This window comes from Patagioenas fasciata, chromosome 6 (genome assembly GCF_037038585.1).
Source record: "Patagioenas fasciata isolate bPatFas1 chromosome 6, bPatFas1.hap1, whole genome shotgun sequence".
NCBI lineage: Eukaryota > Metazoa > Chordata > Aves > Columbiformes > Columbidae > Patagioenas > Patagioenas fasciata.
The window spans coordinates 7,624,106-7,644,591 of NC_092525.1; the positions used below are offsets into that span (position 1 = coordinate 7,624,106).

A 20,486-nucleotide genomic window follows, 5' to 3' on the forward strand; every position below is an offset into this window, starting at 1 on the left:
CAGTTCAAGCAAGACGGCTGCTGGAGGAACGAGGAGCAGATTTAACAACAAATAAAAAATCCCTGATTTTCTGGGAAGAAGAAAATGGTCCTGTAGCAGGAGATGCTGAAAATAAATAAATGTCTCTGCTGAAAGGTACAGAGGGAACCTGCTTGTCCCACCCACTGACTGCTGTGGAACTGCTGGCTAGCAGGAGGCAAAAATAAAGAACACCCCAAGCAAACGAATCCATGCACCCAGTTAACGTGGTTTCAGCAGCTGCATCCAAGCATAAGAGGCGGGGGAAGCACTCAGGAGCTAAGCATGGAAAAGCTGACAGAACGCTAACAGTCCACCCAGAAATAGGAGAATCCTTCACACTTCCTTCAGATACATAGTAACTTTCTGGAAAGGGTAAACATCCATCTGTGTAACTTGTTTGTAGTATAAATCAAAGGGGTAACAGCTAAAAATAAGAATATTGATCATCGTGGGTAAAACACAAGTGCGCAGGCAGCCTGGACTCTCGCTGTGTCGGGTCCCGCAGCAAACGGGCTTCTTCACGCAAACCGGCTCGTTCACGCAAACCGGCTCGTTCACACCTGTACCGCTGGTCCCCTGATCTCAAACACGTGTGACAGGTGTTTGACTCATCCCAGGCTTTGACTCACCTCAGGGCACAGCAAACAAGAGAGCTTAAGCTCACAGGTGCTTCTGCCTCCTGAGATACAAACTTGGCCCAAACCGCCAAAGCATAGCACACCTGGACAAGTCCATGCAAGTCCCTTGCATGAAGGCCTTGGTATGGATTACTGGACAGGCAGGCGCCTGATGGAGAGTATAGGCACATATATAGGTGGCTTCAGACAGGCAACGTAACGCACCGGGAGTTAGTCAGGGCACATGTTATGCCCTGAACTCCCCACTGAGCCCACAGGCTCAGCGTAGCCAAGCTGAGCCCGCGCAGGCCCTGCTCACCTCAGGGAGCCATGTGGGGGAGTTCGGGGTTTAGGGTGCAGCTGCCCCCAGCCTGCCCAAGCCAGCCGGTCTCTGTGGGGCGCAGGTGCTGCCGCCCTGGCACGGGCTCTCGCCTCCGGCTGCGAGGCCGCCGAGCAGAGACGCTCTTGGCCTCACGACGAGCAAAGTTACCGTGCGCTGTGCCACCGCCACGGGCACGGGGAGAGCCGCAAACAGGCGGCCCCGGGGAACACCCCAGCCAGAGACTTCAGCCAGGAAATCCTGACTCCAAACACTTAAATATAGCGAGAGTGCTAAAATGTATCTTTTGGCAGGAATGAAGTCAGTTTCAAGGCAATTCTAAGAACAATTGTAAAAAACAGCCCTTCCCAGTACTTCAGGAACAAGGTAGCCAAATTACAGAAATCAGCCCTAATTAGCCAAGAGGATAGGCTGTCGAGAAAGGGCCAAAACAGGGAGTACGCATGAAAATGCACAAAAGCCAAAGACACAAGCAATCCATCAGGGGAGGATTGCTGAAGAATAAATACAGGCTGCACTTCTGTGTGTAAACAGAAGATGTGTATATATGTATATTTCAATGTGCTAGTTTGAACTAATAACAATACAGTAACACATAGCAGAGAAATATGATGCAGAACTAGGAATGTATTTTAGAAGAAGTACAGAGTAAGTAGCATATCAAAGGATCAGTGAAATGAAGTGACCTCATCTCTAGGCTCAGAGTAAGGCGTTATCTTGGTGTTATCATTAAAAGACAGGGCAAGCACCCTCCACCCTCCCTGGACAAAGAGGGCCATCCAAAACACAACTCAACAGCCTTGTCTAAAGCAAGTTTCAACACCCACCCAAAACCATCCTATTGAATGCAAGTATCTCATACACCACGTTCCTAAATAGGACTCAAATAGACAGAACAGCCCAATTAGAATGAGAACATCAACCCCATGTACAGTCTTCTGGGAGCATATGGTCTCCTGGGAGTTGTCAATTTAGCCTCAGATAAGAAGAAACAGGTAACGAAAGCAAACAGGCAGATCAACAGAAGCAATCCGAGATCATCTGCCCCCATGTACCGTCCTACCTGACAACACAAAATACTTTTCTGTAGCCGCCCAGCTGTAAGCACACACCAAAAAAAGAGGCTTGAACATGGACAGAGTATTTCTTTTTATTGAGATAGTCTGTTACCCAACCAAAATACACAGGAGAGGGCTTCTGCTAAGCTGGAGCAGGAAGCAGGTAATCCCCCGGGGCAAGGTACGCCAAGCAGAAACTGATGAAGAACTGCGCATGAGGCCTCGCAGCGAACAGGGGCTCAGCAGAGCGGCCCCTCACACGGTGCACACCTCTGCCGCACCGCGGGGAAAGGAGAGAAAACAGATCGCTCTACTGAGGATAAGTGACTGGGGGGAGAAAAGTGCTACCAGGGCACGTCCTGTTGCAGAAGAGCTTCCACAGCAGATGGGGCTGGTGACGAGCTGGGTCTGCGTAAGCACAGAGTGAGAAAACCTGAAGCGGAGAGACTGGTGGCGCGGGGACCTGTTGTGAGCCCGTGTCAGCGGAGCAGCCCCCGACAGCAGGGCTTGTGTCAAAACCCAGCAATCTGCGTTATACTTCACTTGATCATAACTTTGTACTCAATTAGAAATATTTTGATTGCCTTTTTAACGAAACCACCCCCCATTAGGAACGCTTGCTCCAGAGGAGGCTGCTGTGCCTCGGCGGTTTGGCGGTACACTCGGAACCACAGGCTTTTTCATCTTCTTTGCAGCATCTGAATTTCTAACGCAGCCGATGTCGCTGAAATCCGGGTCTGTGAGTTGCAGGCTCAGCCTGGGCAGCGTAGCAGGGGCCCAGACGGTGCACAGGCAGCCAGGAGGCTTCTCGAGGCCAGTCAAAGGATGTAATCATGCTGCAGCTTGCAACACCTTAACCACAGCTTTGTTTTAAAGAATGTTTCTGCATCAGCCTGCCAGAAAGCCACAGACAGATGAAGCCTCGCATACAGCCGCCATACACCAGGGCACCCCAAATGTAGCTGGAGTCTCTGGGCTTGGCGAGGATGTCGGCACCATCCCTCCAGCCACCAGCTCCCTCCTTCCACCAGGGCGACGATGGGGGATTTCTGTGACTTCTTCCATGTTCTGAAGCTGGCAATGGTGTTCAAATCCAGGGGTACTGACAGCCCTGCCCTGCTGTACACAAGAGATTGCAGTGTAACATCGTGGGGACGTGGTCACCTGTCCCAGTGGCACACTCACTGCCATCGACCACTTCACCGAGGATGAACACACACAAAATGCAATTCGGCTGTTTGTTTAGTGTCATTTGATAATAACATTAATTATTTCAACTCTGAGTCAATGAGCAGCAGCTGTAAACAACCAGAGGCACCCATTCAGGCTATCGGCTCATCTCAGATGGTCATTTATTAATCTTAAAGGAATGACTCAGGCAGTAAACCATTACTATTGAATCAGTTGGTTTGTTGTTTTTTTAAAGCAGTGCTGTATCTAAAAGCAAGGAATGACTATGAATGCTAAGGCACACTAAGGCTTGACACAGCTCCGCTTTTCGCTGCAGTATTAGCAGTGAATGCAAGGGCAAGGTTTCTATTTTTTGCAGCTAAGTCTTGTCCTCGCAAGCAGTGACTCTGCGTTTTCAGCTCACGGGGCACAGATCCAAGTGTGACCTCATGCAACTGTCAAACCTCTCCTAACAGAAAAGAGGCCTGTGCCAAGAACAGGTAGGAAAATCATAAATAGCTCTCTCAGGAGTTGGTTATACAAGCAAAATATTTCCAGAATGTGTTTTTCCTACTTTTTTAAAGTTTTAAATGCATAGAGGCAGTTTAAAGAAATAACCAGATGCTCATTGATCTGTCACCAGAAAACACACATTCATTTTACTGCAGCCAGTTGCTGGTGCAACCAGGACAAGCCACAAACATTCAGCTTTGCATATTAATAGGGTACGACGTCCATCACTCGCTGTATAAGCAACCACTTGTCTATCAGCATTTTCAGGGTTTTTTGTGCTGAGGGAGGGGGGCTTCATGTGTTTTTTCTTTTAGGTCTTTTAAATACCCTTCTTAGATCTCGCCTGCGCTGATTTTGCAGCAAGACCAGTGGTGCTGGTCTCAGCAGAGGTGCTCTCCGAGCAGGCGGTTCGAAGGGCGCGCTGAAGCGGGTCCCAGCTCTGCGAGGGGGCACAGGGAGCGGCCGCCGCAGCCTCACCTCGTTCAGCCCCACGGACACAGAAACGCCTCTGTCTGGTCAGGCCCTTCCCCGCTTACACCCGCTCTCCTGGGAGGTGCCAAGAGCTTTGTTTACACTGAAATTGGCTTTCTGAAGGAAAAGTTCAAATTTCCATAACGCATTACTGCAAGGATCAGATAGTAAGATCTACAAATGTCCCCACCACTACCCCAGGACTCCAAACACTGTCAGGGATGCAGCACTTGAGCGCCTACTTAAGTACTTGGCTGAATTAAGGCTCAGGCTGCTACAAAAATCTCAGAACAGAAAACTGTTTGAGAGGAAGGAGATGAAAACAGAGAGCTCATTTTTGCGAATATGGACTGACTGGCTGGAAGACAAAGGCCCGTTTCACCCTGATGTGGACGTAGGAGAGCAGCTGCAAAGCCGGGCGAGCTCCGGCCTCAGCTCATCCACAGGCAACGAGGGACCTTCCACGCTGCGTGAAGCGCACCAGAAACCCCAACCACCACCGCAGCGATGGAGAGGGTGCGGGTCAGGGCTGGAGAAGATCACATGGAAATAAAGCTTACCTGTGCAAATTTACAAGCACCCATTTCCCCTGAACATTACCTGTGACTTTGAAATACTCTGCGTTAGTCATATAGGTACAAGGAAACCGTTCAGGCCCTGCACCGAAGCGTAACTCTACCAGAGGTGAGGAACGTGCTACTTTCGATGCCCCTCAGAGTCAGAAATTGAAGTCTCATGTCATTAACATTATGCTACCAACACTCCTTCAGGCTTTATGAAGGTATAAAGAAATACTTCTATTGATCGTATTCTCTTGCATTAACGTTTAGCGTGTAATAACCACGTCCTCCTACAACCCACACGACCACTAAAAATAAGTTTTGACAGTTTATACACACACAAACTGCACTCATGATAAAGCACTGGAATGGAGTAAAACCGACCTTTGAGGCAGTAAATTTGGAGGTATTCAGTATGTTATCATGTCAAAAAATCATGTTTATCATGTTTAATTTGTGATACTTAGTCTAGAATACGCCTTGTTACCTTGGGACTCATTAGGGTGCAACTAGAGGTAACTAATAGCTGGATAAACCCAAAGAGAAAAAGAAGCTTCTTGCTGAGATTTTAGCTCCATAAGCAGAAATATCAGCACTCGATTACTACAGAAAAATTCCAGTTATCTTTCTAGAGCCCTGGGTTCCCTGCATGGTCCCCAGAACGCCGCCTCTCGCGTGTCCCGAGAGGCAGGGGCGCAGCTCCGCACCCGGTGCTGCTCCGGACCAGCTCACCTGGTCTCCCCAGGCAGCGCAGCGAGGAGCGAAGCCAGGGCCGGTGCTGCCCCAGGGACGCTGAGGGCTTTGCCGAGTCATCTCGGAAATAAATAGGCAAGGCAACAGATGAGCCTGCATTCCCATCTGTATCTGGGACACCTCCTTTCCTACAGATGGATCTCCACAGCAGTGGAGACACTAATAGAAACCACTGCAGCAAACAGTTTTCTGCTCTTTCAATTGTTTTGAATCAGACAGCAGCAGCAGCAATAAACTGGCTGTGTTCGGAGATGGGCACATCTAGATGCTTCCTTCTGGGCAGAAAAGGCCTGGGCATGGCTTCTCCATGAATTTGGCAAAAGTAACGCCTATGTTCATCACGTTAAATCTGCTAAAAGCCATCTGTCGAGGACCCTACAGAGACATTTCAGACTGGCAGACCGGGTTAAAGAAAATGTCTTTGTTCCACTGAAGTTTTGTACAGAAATTATCCTTGAAAGAACTTGCACGCCTGGTCCTGACTGTTGTGTCACTTCATGTAACGCGGCGTTCCTGGTGAAGGCTTCAGCAGTCGGGAATGGTTTACCCCGACGAGAGGGCATAACGCACGGGAAGGTGCATGGTGTGCAGGTCTGAAGTAAATATTGCCTGTGACTTCCATAATCAGTCACCATGACAAAATTCACTGCAAGATGCTGAGCAGTCAGTCAGTGATCCCTCAACCACTTAAAATATCCTCCACTTTAATCTTTTTTCCTTTCTGCTTTTATTTTGTCTTAGTTTCACTGACTATGGATGAGACAAATTTTGTTTTTCAGGAAAACCAAGTTGCTTGAATATGATATCCACTAACAAACAAAATAAAAATAGAAGCATTAGCCTAGAAAAACAAAGGCTGAAAGAGATATGGGACTGATGTCTAAATAAATCAAGAGAGTAAACATCAGGAAAACAAGTACAGATCTGTTTGGTACAAGAATAACAGGTGCGAGTTTGCCAGAAATAATCTAGATTTGATCAAAAGAGGTTCCCTGTAGGAGCTGTGAGGGCGAAGCCTGACCAGCATCCTTCAAAATTCATACACTACCTGCAGAAAATAACTTCACTGAGCAGATGCATAACTATCCATACATCCCCTGTTGACAGGCACCAGAAAACAGTCCAGTTCACACACTTGTTAATATGCAACTTCCAACACTGTACCAAACAGGGCTGTTATCCAAATTATTATAATCTATGACGCAGTGTAACTAGCAATAAAGCCTGTCATACAGAAGATAACGCTCATTAACCATGAGCCTCGTTTTGCAGAGGCAATTACAAATGCCTGCAGACACTGTCATGTCCACCTGGAAGTTTAGGACACTAACAAAACAAAAGCTTTAGGAACAAGGAGATAAATTTTTGCACAAAATACTTTTCCATTAGCAGTTCTGGTTTGACCTCTGCTGCGTTTTCAATAGCCCACTGGTGGAAAACACCTATGGCAGAAGCACAAAGGTTCTTGGGCAAACCCGGTTTCCTACGGCACAATCTACGGGTAGAAACAGGAGTGAAGGCAGGGCTGAAAAAACACCTTTATAAAGCTTATTCTACTGACCATACGCTAGCTGGAAGTTTTAGCACATCCTGAAGGCTCTGGCTTTACAAACCCACTGGTGCTGCCCGAGCAGCACTGGGCAGCCTCACCACTGGCAACGATTTGGGTGAACACGTATATGTGGGATTACTGCACTCTGCGTTGATATACAGCCACTTTATTGCTGGAACAGAGTAACCATTCTGCATTTGGATTTTAAAAAATTTCAGTTTGATGTGTCACCTACGTCTTTTTAAGGGAGAAAGGGCAACAGCTATTGGTCTAATTTAGATTGTAATTTCTGTCTGGCTGAAACGCGTTACTGTATTCAAACTGAAACCTGGCCAGCATATTTTGTCAAATAAATCAAGGAAACGTTCGTGGCAGCAGCAGTCTGATTCAGAAAGTGATCTCCACAGCGTTTCAGTGTCCCACAACCCCAGCAATGCGCTGGGCTGCCCACCCGACCCGAGACCGGCAGCGGAGGGTCTCTGCCCCAGCAGCCCCATCTCCTGTGGCTTTTAGGTCTCCAAGCCAAAAACTACACCTGACCTGACTAAATTCACGAGATCCATCTTTACAGATGGTATCTACTGCTCACATTCAGCATTACTGGTTCTGAATTCAGAAAACTAAACAGAAAGGTACCGCAAAAAATTGCCACAGAAATGACGGCAGCTGGTAACGCTGCACAAGCAGACGCGTGAAGAAGTGGCTAGATTTGCTTCTCAAGTTTATTTACTGAAAGAGGGTTTTGTCCCTCAGTCTGGCTTCAACATAAAACTAGTGGCCTCACCTGAGGGACACCAGACTAGAATAAGGAGCCACAACACATAAAACAGGACAGACACACTGAGGTGGCCAGCTCAGCTTCTGCTCTTGCATACTTACCTACATAATTTCTTAACTCTAAACGTTTCAGACAACAGGGAGGTTGTTTCTTTAAAAGCCACATATGCTGGCAGTCCTCACATACATAGGCACAAAGGTAATCGAAGTCCAAGAGCAGTGACAAGGCTTGCCGAGCGAGTCTGGGTTTGGAAACCACCCATGGAGTGGCCTGTGCGAGGGCCGGGCGAGCAGCAGCCGCCACGCACACGCACACGAACGGCGCTGCTGCAGCCAGCGGTGTCCCCAGGGATGTCACCGGCTGCTGCGCACCGCCACCAGGCTCCCAAAGTCCTCATCCATTCCGTACATACCAAATATGCTCACCAACTGAAGCTTCTTTAAAAAAAGAAAATAGTGAGGAAAAGCATCCGAGCACCTTTAGTGGCAGTTGTGGTAGACAGACTGATATTTTCTTACGTTTTGTTGTGTTTGGTTTGGTTTTTTAAACCATGACATCTGAGAAGAATTGAGGCTTTATCTACACCAGAGATGTGTCCTGAAGCAGCAAATCCCTGTGGCTGAAATCACCACCCCACTGACGTTAGAAATGACACCTTTAGACTGCATTTCATGTACAGACCATTCCCAAATACACTCACTGCCCACACCAGCACCACGTATTCATTCTGTGCATGCTCTGATATGCTGTTAAATCCAAATATATCCTTAATTGCAACATGAAGCCAAAACTCCCATAATACTTGGTAGTAATGGCACACATCTAATACCTGACACCTCTAGAGCTTTCCAGAGATGTTACAAAGTAAAATGCAATATATAGACGGCAGAGTGCAGATAAATCCACTCTCCATCAGGAAGTCAGTTCAGCTCACTAATCTGACAGGAGGAAAATGAAAGCAAGAGAACCCATTTCAGACACTTGAAGGGTATGAGCTGACTCACCGAGGGATCACATAAGCACCAAAGCCACCAGGAAGCGACTGCGGAGCACACGACTGCAAGCAGAGAACAGCAGGGAAAAGCAAAGCAATCCCTTTCGGCAGCAGCGGATGGTTAGGTCAGACCTCCCTGCACCAGAAACACGGAGGCACACAACGCAGATCACGAGGTATACAACATTTTCACCTGGTTTCAGCCTGTGGTCCACTGAACACAGAGAGATCCTGAGCCTCTCCTTCGGCCTTGGCTGCCTTCACTCCCAAGCAGCGTCTGTCAAAGCCACGATTTGTAAGTGCTGGAGCAGAATCCTGCCCCAAATCAAGTCAAACAGACGCAGATGCCGGTTGCCCCGTGTGCCAGAGGTGTACACACCACACCACATGAGCACCGATGGGTTCCCCAGGCACCCGTCCCTGCTGTGCTGAAGGCCCCAGGACAGGAGTATGTGGTGTCCTTGGGCAGCAGCACTTTCTTCAGGGACACAGAAGGTTCCCTTCTCTGCCCAAAAGGCTGCAGAAGCCCCAGTAGCTCAAGCTGCTGATGCACTGACTCAGATAAACTCCCCTGTATTTAAAAAACAAAAAACAACCACACCAGGACACCCTACACTGACAAAGGAACAAACTCCCCTCAGCCTACAGCACTCCTCACCCTTGGCCATGTTACCCTGAGGTGGAAGCCTTTGTCTCGTCTCAATACTGACAGCCTGTTTGGCAGCATCTGTTACATACCCGTTACTACCATTTTCCCAGTTTTTGCTGTCCAATAAAACACCCACCACACCGGCAGTGCGGCTTGGAGGAAGCTCCACCTGCACGACCCGAGCAGGCCGAAGAACACGGTGATGGCAGATGCCACGTCCAGAGTCCACTGCAGAAACTCCTGCCCGCACGGAGCCACGATCCAGTTCACCCAAAAACCAAGAGGCAGCTGGTCATTCTTCAGCTGCAGCACATTGAGGACACACAGGGACATGAAGTTCTGTATGCTGCCGCTGGAAGCCTGGACTTCACCATACTGGAATCCAGGGGCATGTGCGAAAGATGTGTTTACTAGACCCCAAAGGAAAAATGAAAGATAAAACACCCTCCTTTCCCACCTCAGCCTAGAACTATAGCTCTCTTCTCAGTTTATCAGCTTAGAGCAGGTGACAGCTATATAAAGACACTTCAGGAGAAGCTATATATAAGGTGAACTTTTCCCCAGGAAGCTCTAAATCTGGGTCATCTTGCTTCATCTGGGAGGTAGGGCAAAAAAAGTTACTCATTGAACAAGAATAGAGTTTGTAGAGGAAAACAAAGCTTGCTTGGAGCATAAAGTTGTGTGGATAGTATTTCTTCTTTCCTAAAGGATTTTTTAAAAGAAAAATAATTAGTCCTTAAACATTGTGTCTCTGAATTCCTGACTCCATCTACAGTAAATGAAGAAACTCGCTACATTTACAAAAGAAATGGGCACCCTTCAGTAAGTTTAGCCATGCAATAAAATAAATATGACTTCAATTCCTAGAAATTCCAGAGAGTTTAAGTTCAGACATCGATGCCGTCAGCTAAGGAGCTGTGCCCATCGGGGCAGGCAGAGCAGCGTTCTCGGCGCAGGACAGACCTCAGAGCCACTCTGCCTACGTGGTGCTGCTTACCAGCTTCTGACTGCAGAGCCCTAATCGTCTTCAAGTAGGGGTGTGGACCTGTATTCCGAATTTAGTGAGCACAGGAGGGATTTTATTAGCTCTTGTGAGCACTGTAAAAACAGCCCATAGAACATCAAAGACTCAGGAACCCAGAGGAGAAAAACATTCACTTAGAAAAGAGTTAACAGTTAAATCAAGTATTTTTGCTCAGATTTTAAAAGCTATATTGTTTCCTTCCAAGAAGGGCAATATACTTTTAAGGATGCCACTCCCCGTGGGGCGATCTGCAACTGCCTCCAGGTTTCCAAATACATGGACATAACCCTACAGAACTCTGTGACGCAGAGACTGTGGCAGTGACTTGGTCATATTTCATGAGCTAGGCTGAAGGTACATGGATGGAACTGCAACGCAAACCATAATACCCAAACCAAAAAGAACCAAGAGAAATCCCCAAACATCAGAAACTGGCAATGGCAATTAAGCAAGCACTATTATAGAGCATCAAATAAACTCTATTGGTGTTAAAATATTCATTTCAATGTCTTAGCTAAAATTTAATTTAGAGCATTAGTTTGCTAATCTGAGCCTTTTCTATAGTTCCCACTGAATACAGCAGTTAACTGCTTTTTGTTAAGCAACAGTACAGACCAAACCAGTCCAGCAGTTTGGTACGTCCGTAGTTGAGCAACGCTTGCACCTGTTTGCTCAAAACCTGAGAGCAATCACTTGTCTTTCTGAACTTTAAATAAAACTGATTTATTCAGGCAAAGTAAATACTGGTCTTACCCTATACTGCAAAATTATACTATGCCTGAATTACAGATTTGGACAACTGTGTTAATAAAATGCTGTGATTAATGTTCAGCGCACAGAACGAACTCTGTATCTGGGTTTAATTACAATGATGAATAGAAGTCAGACACAGGCATCACCCCAGAGTAGTCATGCATTATACTGGCCCATAGATACTGAAATAATGAAATCTGATGCACTTTGATCTCTTAGATAAGTCTGCCACAGATCTGAAACAGAAAGGGCAAGAGCACCCAGCCTCATCCAATTCCGCAACGTTCGCGTACTGAGTCATCAGAGATTTGTATCCCTCACTACCAAGATGCACCTTCTGGGAATAAAGTCAGATAAGTATTGCTCCATTTCCTTCTGGCTGGAGCTTGTATACAAATCATCCAGAGAGCCACACAGGGGGATACTGGTGAGGACTATGGGGAAATCCTACAGCCTCTACAGAACTACTGTACAAGTATACATACCTATAGAAATCTACCTATAATTATAGATAGATTTATATCTCAGTTATATTCTAGTCCGATTTTTTCTTTTAAAAGCAGTTATGCCATGACGAAGTTTAGAAATTGGCAATACATGGTGCAGCTTCACTGCTTTTGTCCAAACCAACACCAGATGATTTTTCCTTACCACTAGATATTCATGTGGCTTCATTAAATATTATTAGTCACAAACCAGGCATCTCCTTGATGCTTCTAGGAGCTCGCCTAGCACTCCAAACTCCAATGGCACGTAGGCTAGCTACAGTCCCCAGCTCTGGAAAACTCGGCATTGTCGGCCAGCTGAGACTTGTCTCTGAGGATGAGGCTGTCCCTGCACAGGCACTTGGCCCTGGAGTTCAGTGAACTACAGACTCGGACTGCTTCTGAAACCGTGCCTCTAGAAATACCAGTTACTCTGACTGGGGAAAAAGCAGATGAGGGGACACAGAGGCCTCTCCACCGTCCAAAACCAGACACTTAAGGGAAACAGGTTTCACTGTTGCAGGGATAATACTCTGCACATTCACCGCTGCACGCTGGGGCTACGGGAGGAACTGAATTTCCTGAGTCACAGTTTCTCTCATTCCTCCCACAGTTTCAGTCCTCCCGCAGGCACCTCAGGTCTCTATCATCCCTGAACTCAACCAGTGGCTAAAAACAGAGGCAGGATGAGAACACTGAAAAATCAGCCCAGCCTTTGATACGCTGGTACGTGTGCGCACGTGTGTGAAGCGGAGAGCGTGCGTAAGCGTTCTGGTGGATCAGCAGAAATGCCCGATGTGATGAACCAGCTGGTTGGGATTCAGCTGACACAACTGTGGTGCAAAGCCCGGTTCTTTTATCTCCTCCTCCAGTCGCTGCACGCATCTGCTGTTTGTCCCTGTCACCGCATGTGGACCGTGGCCCAGCAGCCTTTACGCCACCAGCACTCGACTGTCTTCTTCACTGATGAGAAACAGAGCAGCCGGCAGATTCCTGGTAAATAAAACAAGCACTCTCTATAGCTGTTTGGTCTCTGAGAAATTGTTTCATTAGTTCATAGGAAAGTCACGGTTGATTTGCTTTAGTCCATTCCACAGATCATTATCTCTTGAAAACATAAAACTAGTTTATCTTCTGTGGTTCTGAGGTCCAGATGTATGGCCAGCAACAGCTGGTGATCACGGGAATGAACCAGTGGTACATATGGGAAACGTAAGAGCTTCCCAAACACACGGTGGTCCTAGATTTCGGGGAGAGAAATATTTCTTGTTTGGGTTGGCTTGCCCGAAAGAATGCATGGTCTCCCAGTATAACGAAGATTAATCATCTTGATTAGGCAAGATTTCTTATTACCATCTCCACGGCCTCTTTGTTCCTACTAATCAAGCATCTGGAACACGGGCAGCCAAACAAACACTGAACTATCAGATTCCAAAACAGATTTTAGGAGACTTATCTACTGCCTTAAACAGATCTTCTGATAAAGTTCCCTCTCCACAGCAGCAGGTTTGTCCTAAATTCCTGCAGAGGTTCATTTTATAATGGAGGAATATTATTTTATTAAAGTCAAATTATCATGGAACACTTTACAAACCTGAATTAAATTACTAAGCATGCCTGCACTGAAGATAAAGTTTATTACTCTTTTACTTCTCATTTCACGGTGAGGAAACTAAAGCACAGATCAGTTACAAAAGTTACAAACTAAACAAAAGACTGAACCGAGACCGAGGATGGCTTATGCTAGGACTGCTGGAGACGTTCTTCTGGTGGATTTTGTTCTGTTTAGTCTTGGGGGTTCTGGGTGTTTGTTTTGTTGAAGTCCATGGTGCAGTTTTACCCAGCAAGAGGCGACACACGGACCCAGCTGTGCTGGGACAGCCGGCCCACGAGGCTGGCAGAACAGGGACAGCACCTTCCACAAAAACACATCCTGCCTTCAGGAACCAAGGCACATCTTCATTTCTGAGCCCTTCGCAATACCAGAGCACATTTTTCCTGTGGTCTAAATCAAGACTGGAGCTTGCTCTGCCTTTTAGAGTCAAGAATGGTGGTTCTTCCGCTTTTTACCCTGGAGAGGTTTTATTCTAACTGAGCCATGACATCCCTAAAAACTTGCTCATTTTGTAACTCCTTGGTCTCTTAGGAACTGTCTCATTAGCTCATAGAAAAGTCACAGCTGATTTGCTTTAGTCTATGCCACAGACCATTACCTCTTCAAAATACAAATACGTTTCTCTGCGTGTCTGTGAGAAGGCAATAACAAGGACAAGCACAAAGACTGGAAGACACCAGTCTGTCACAAGCAAGCAACACATTATTTTTAGTTTCTCGACCTTACATTCCGCAAACAGTTTAACCACAACCATTACCAGGGTCTGCAGAAGTGTTCATTAAACCGAGCATCATTGTTTAAGCGATCAACAGGGACACAGGCAGACGGGGGGACACCTTGCACAGCATCTTGATGCAACTTAACACACTCCTTACAGAAATCCATGTAAATCAGTAAGCAATACTCTGTCAAATGTGATTATAAACATATTGTACTCTTTTCAAAATTACTTTTGAAAAACCTTCTGGACAAAACGGCTAGGAACAGCTCTTCACCAACAGTAACGCAACACTGAGTCTAGAGACTGGCTCTAATTTCCATAATAGAAAGATGATAACACAGAACTCCAACATTGGCTTACACTTCCCATTTCCTCTAGCCGTGTCTAATGCATATTTATAACCAATTGGAGTTAAAAATCTATTTTAAGCAGGCAAAAAATTACAATATGCAGCCAATATTCATTAAAACCAGTTTGTAAATGAGTATTTTCAGGATTAAAGTTACCCAACTCCGTGATACAATCTGGTATCCTTTATTTTCAGGTTTGCCTTGCTTCCTCTCTTCTACCGCTGCCACCCCAGCTTTTTGCACGAGCAAAACAGAAAACAGCCCAAATCAGGCAGCCCGGTAGGCGACCCCGACACCAGAAACACAGTGCACCTTCTTCCCTAACTGTTATCTAGAAAGGAAATTAGACTTAGCACCCTCAGGAAACTTTCCATCTAGCACTGACTACCAGTAACAAAATCCTCCAGGCACCTCGCGTTCTTCAGACGTGGAAGAAGTAAGAAGTGTCACGGCATATTGCTCAGCAGCCAAATAACCTTGGATGCTATTTCAATGAAGCTCATAGTACATCTATTTCATTACTGTCTGGATAGATCAACGATATAACCCTATATAGATTGAAAAGAAGAAAAAAATGCTCATACAAATAATTTCCCAGAACTGCACCACAAGGCATGGAGGGCTTGCAGAGTTTCTGAATGCAGCCATCTAAGTGTATGGCAACGATTTATCAGGAATGACTTAAAGCACTTAGCGCTTGGTCTTTCACAGTTCGAGACGCTGTTTCAGAGTACTATTCTATCACTTGTTCATTTTTGAGAACCAGTTGTCAGGTAGCTTAAGCAACCATATTCTTGAAGAAAGATGTAAACATGAAACATCACTGGCTTCCTCTACCATTGTCATCCACGCAGAGCCTCTCAACCTGAGCTCCTCCGTCACCTTCTCTCCCACCGCAGCCGATCTCCAGCTCGGGCACTGCCAGCAGGCCCCAGCAGCACCAGGCAGCGACACTCTTGCTTGAAACCCTTTGAAGGTTCCACTGGAATGAGGAATCATGGACTGGAGCAGTATTGCCGTTCAAACCTGCAAACGCAACTGTAATTCATACACATCATCACCGAGATGTGGAGGACAAGCAGAGAAAAGGGCAAGACCTGCATATGCAATTTTTAAATATACTCCTTTCTCTTACATGAAAGTAAACTTACTAGTTGGTTTGCTTTTTTCACAGTTAGCGTTCTGTATGCCATGTTTTCCCATCACACCTTTCCTCCTCATACACTGTTCCAACAGTTCTAGCTTTGCACAACCACTCAATGTCAAATTATAACGTTCTACTACCATAAACTTCCTTCTTGTACAATGCACACAATCGCAGATGATAAACGATCTTCTTTGCAGCCCAAGAGAATTTTCTACAGATGTTTGTATAAATGGGTGCAACTCCTACAACAGAATTAATTGGTTTGCAGCTTTTAATGATCTTAATTACCATGCGTTTGAGAAGACAGCATCAGAACACCAATGTAATATATTAGTTAAGCCATGAGGAGAGCATAGTAAAAGTTTTGTTTCTCTGTTGAGCAAAATACATCCAACACACACATCCACAGGGGTAAGTTTCACACAGAAACGGATCAGACTATTCCAAGAAAGTTTTCCAAATGCTTCAGGGCTGTATCAACGGCTGAGGGGATCCTGGAGAGTGACTTGGGACCTTGGGCACCGTCACCACGGGCTGCTGTGCCACCTCCCTGAACTGGGGACAGCTGGAAAGAAGCACAGCAGGACAGATGGACAGGGACAAAGGTACAACGTGTACAGGTAACACAGCAGGCCCAAGGAGGCTGTTGTAGCAACCTGAGTTTAAGAAAAGCCATGAGACATCCTAAATTGTGCTTTCAAAACCTGCTATCCCTCCAGCTTTTGGAAGATTATGAGAGCATGACATTGGGTTAAGCTCATGTTTGTGATCTCTCATCACATTTTGTGGCCACAGCCTAATCAAAGCAGTGTCCAGGTCAAAAGGTTTTAAATTAATCCTTAAAAAAATAAAGAAAGAAAGAAATAAATCCATCCACTAGGTCTATTGAAATATCTTATCTGGGCCTGCAGGACAACACGAGGTGGAACTGAGTGTCGGAGCACGCTCTGGATCTCTTTGGGTAAGGAGGTGAAATATTTGATTAGTCCACCTGCTACATCAACATTTCACATGTGCTTTCATGAGTTCAGCATCAATACCAAGAACCTGCACTTGTTTCTCACACTTTTAGCTAATTAGCAAATGCTACATCTCTTTTAGAAGACTGCAATTTATTTTGTCCACAGTAGTACTTTTTAGAAACTCACGGAGAAAAGATGTAAAGTATTCTGTACTTTGCTGAATAAAATTCCAATTTAATAAGCCAGCAAATTATTTCCTGCAAGTATTAAGGAACTACTTAAGAACAGAAACAGGAGACGAGGATTAAGAAAAGGGGCACATCTGTTCTGCAAAATAAAGTCTTTGAGAAGAACTACTAGAAGTAAGAGAAACTGGAAAACACAGTGAACTCACATGGAGAAAGAAGAAGGCATATTGCCTATGGCAAAGAAGTCACACAGAAAAGGAAACAAAATTGAAAGTATACTCAATTTTAAGGACTTGAAAAAAACAAAACCAAAGCTAACTCTTTCCTCATCACAGATTCACTGGGTAAAAATGGAGTTGCATACGCTTAGCACTTATAAAAACAGTTGCAATTTCTGGGTTCTAAACCAGAGGCATGCAAAATTAGTGTCTGCCCATGAAAATGTTGGTCCACTATTGAAATAATTCCCTTCCCCACCCCCTCATCCCTTCTTGGTGTGCTTTAATTATTTCCCATGTTAGCCATTAAGCTTGATGCACTGGAAAACGGTTGATGTTTTAATGGACCACGTTCTCATTAACTCAGATGCCTGTTTAAAAAGATGTTTCCTCCCTGAAGCCCTTCTGCTGTCGCTTACACCACATTCTCCCACCGAACTTGGGAGCAGAGACAGGTCTGTGCGGAGCTTCTGAAAGGAGGTTTTGCTCCCCACTGCTCCACGTGTCCACGCGGCCAATCGCGCTTTCAACCCCGCTGCTGGCAGCAGGAGTTTCACACAGCCAGTCCAACAGCACCCACCGATACATCTGACGTGCAAAATCGAAATGATTATTTGGGGCACATTTTGCAGTTAGAAGTAAATAGCTAAACAAAGATCACGGTTTCACAACATTCCCATATGGATGCCCATGACACAATCCTAGCAGAACACAAAAATAAAGGCATGTAAAATGTCAAAATAATATGGAAGCTTTTTACAAGAGACATAGGAGTCATTTTCTACAACTGCTCCCTTCTCCTGGTTTGCATACCTTGCAAGATCTGTTTAGGAAGTGGACATATCATTGCTGCAAACCCAAGACAAGCAAACATGCCAGATTTTAGTCTCTTCTAAAATATGTGCATTTTACAGCTGAAATTTCAGTAGCTAGATTTTAAACTGTCCATCTCCTAATTTCTTGCACACACTTCTAGTTGCTGCCAGCTAGTCTCCAAATTCATCTTATCCTCTTTCTTGCTTTCCTTCCTCAGGTCTACGTGTTCTACCACACAACCTAGTTCTGGTGAAGACACTGTAAAAGAAGTAAGCATCACACGCAAGGACAAAACTCCTAAATTGCCATTTGTAACACTGAATCCAAGCTGCCAGCTGGAAGTTAAAATGAGAGAGTGACCTATCACTAGCACAACAGCAATAACAGAGCATAAAGAATTAACTCTTCACCTTCAGAGTCTGGCTTGTCCATCTTCTAAACCTAAAACCACTGAAAACTATAAATCCCCTTGACCTCCGGATGCATGAAATGCTGTTCAATACTGTAGGTAAGGCCTTTTTAAATCACAAACCCCTGTGGTTCAAAACCTGTGGAAAGAGTAGCTTTTGATTTTGACTATGCAAGACATGAAATGCTACCTTAAGGTGCTGATTTGGGAACTGGTGGGATCGGTGGAGGGGCATTCGGGACACTCAAGGCTTGTGGGCACATCACCTGATGCTAAACAGCTTTATTCAAACAAAGAAAGTTTTGCTATGAATACACTTACTCAATAGCAGACATCTGCAAATTCATTCATTTTACCATCTACTGTGTTCTCAGTCAACCATCCACATTTGTGAGCAAGATCTTCATCAAGAAAAAAATACAATAAAACTGCGATGGAGGAAGAGTACTTGTCTACACAAGAAGGTGTGCACAAGGTGTACACTTGATCCACGACTCTTGCAAGGGCTAACAGGTTGTTTTCGAAGGGTAAAGGAAAAAAAAAAGCTTCCACAAATCTTCCTAGAAATTACAGATGCAAGTGCAAAAAATACCATGCACAGTCAAACTTTATATGTTGATTTGACAAAAATACAGTGCATTCCTAACCCACATGGACAACTCAGGCTTAATTTAGAACAACACAACCTTTAAAAAAACTATTCTGCCACCAAGCACTTTCTATTTACCGGACTTCAGCAGGCACCGTTTAGAAGTCAGAAAAAAAAAAATCCTCACATCAGGAAATGTATTCTATTATTAAGCTTATTTTGCACCCAAACAAAACGAGCAGCGACGCACTGCCCAGCAATACCAGAGCTGCGAGGTTCGGGGTTTCCCTGCAACACTTACGGGGCTCCCAGTCAGGGCTGTGATTCCTGAACGTGCAAATGCTTTTGCAGATTACACGTCTGCCCAGTTAAATACTTCCTGCAATTTTGTTAATTATATGTCAAGGTCTGCAACTACTGAGTGACTCCCATCCTAGAAAACAGAGAGCTCCCAAGTCACCCTCTGCAATTTGTGTCTCTGCTGTCACTTCTGTAGATTTCTCTGGAAAATATCCTGTTATCCTAGACAGGAAAATACTTTATAAACTTCAATAAAACGTGCGGTTATGCCACTGGACTTTTTTTTCATTCTTTAGTGCTGTACAACCGTTTTCTATGGATGGCTTGCTTAGGGCAATATACATTTCTATATATGGGGAGGGCGATGACAAGGACCAGACAAGTGCAACCCCAAGTTCAGCGTCCCCTCAGCCACCCGCACCAACGCCGTCACGGCTACACCAACACTAACGTCCGCTGAGAGGAAAGGATAACAGAAAACACTCGGCCTCTTTCTTTCTTTTTTCCCCTCCCGGCTTGTCATCAAGAGGCAAATTATCAGATCCTCTCAGAGACACAAAAGCCCCCAACAATGGGCAACACTTCCCGCTGCTGCCCCACACGACCGAGGGAACGGGATCCGCGGCGCTGGGGAAGTCACTCGCTGGGGGATCGGAGGCCGCTGAACACACGGCAGCGACGGCGCCCGGACAAAGCCCCGCGCAGGGCCCGCGGTGCCGGCCCGGAGCGTCCCCCGAGCGGCGCCAGCCGGTGATGTCACCGCGGGCACGCAACAAAGGACGCGGCCCCGGCCCGCCCGCCGCTCCCTCGCCTCCCGTCTGCCCAGAGGCCCGAGCCGCCGGACTGGAGGAGACAAAGCGGCTTCCCCCGGTACGCGGGAGCGGAAAGGGAGAGGTTCGGGCGGCCGGCCAGCGCAGGAGCGGTGGGGGGGCGGGCGGGCAGCGGCGGCCCGGCCCGGCCCGGCCCGGCCCGGCCCTCAGGGAGAGCAGCGCGGCGGCTGCCCCGCGCCCCTCCTCACCCCCTTCCCCCGGGCCCCGCCGCCTCCCGCTGCCCGCCCCGCTCCCTCCGTCCCCGTCCAGCCTCCGCTCCCCGCCCCCTCGCCTACCTGATATGGCGGCGGCGGCTCCTGATCCGGCTCAGCCCCGTCCCCGTAGCTGGCTCTGTCTGACTGGGACTCGTGGAGCAGCGAGATGTCATCCGAGGTGGGGGACTTGAGGCAGTTCCCCATCTTCCCCCGGGGAGCGGGGGCTCCCCCTCCGCCTCCTCAGGGACGGGCCGCCAGCCCGCACCGCCGGCGGCTCCGCGCCCTCAGCCTCCCCGCCGCAGCGCGCAGCCCGCAGCCGCCCCGCCGGAGCGGCTCATGCCAGCCCCGGCCCTAAGCGGCTTAGCAGCAGCCCCGCCGCCTCCCGCTCCGCTCCGCAGCCGCCCCGACC

At 46.8% G+C, this 20,486-nt stretch overlaps 1 protein-coding gene across 1 annotated transcript in view; it reads right to left on the reverse strand.

Moving 5' to 3' along the window:
* RNF11 (ring finger protein 11) overlaps positions 1-20,471 on the reverse strand; it is a 30,670-nt gene extending 10,199 nt beyond the window's left edge. Inside the window, exon 1 of the mRNA XM_065842587.2 lies at positions 20,159-20,471. Coding sequence (XP_065698659.1) covers positions 20,159-20,281 — 123 coding nt within the window. The 5' untranslated portion in view covers positions 20,282-20,471. The remainder of the gene's footprint in view (positions 1-20,158) is intronic.
* Between the last annotated feature and the right edge of the window lie 15 nt (positions 20,472-20,486).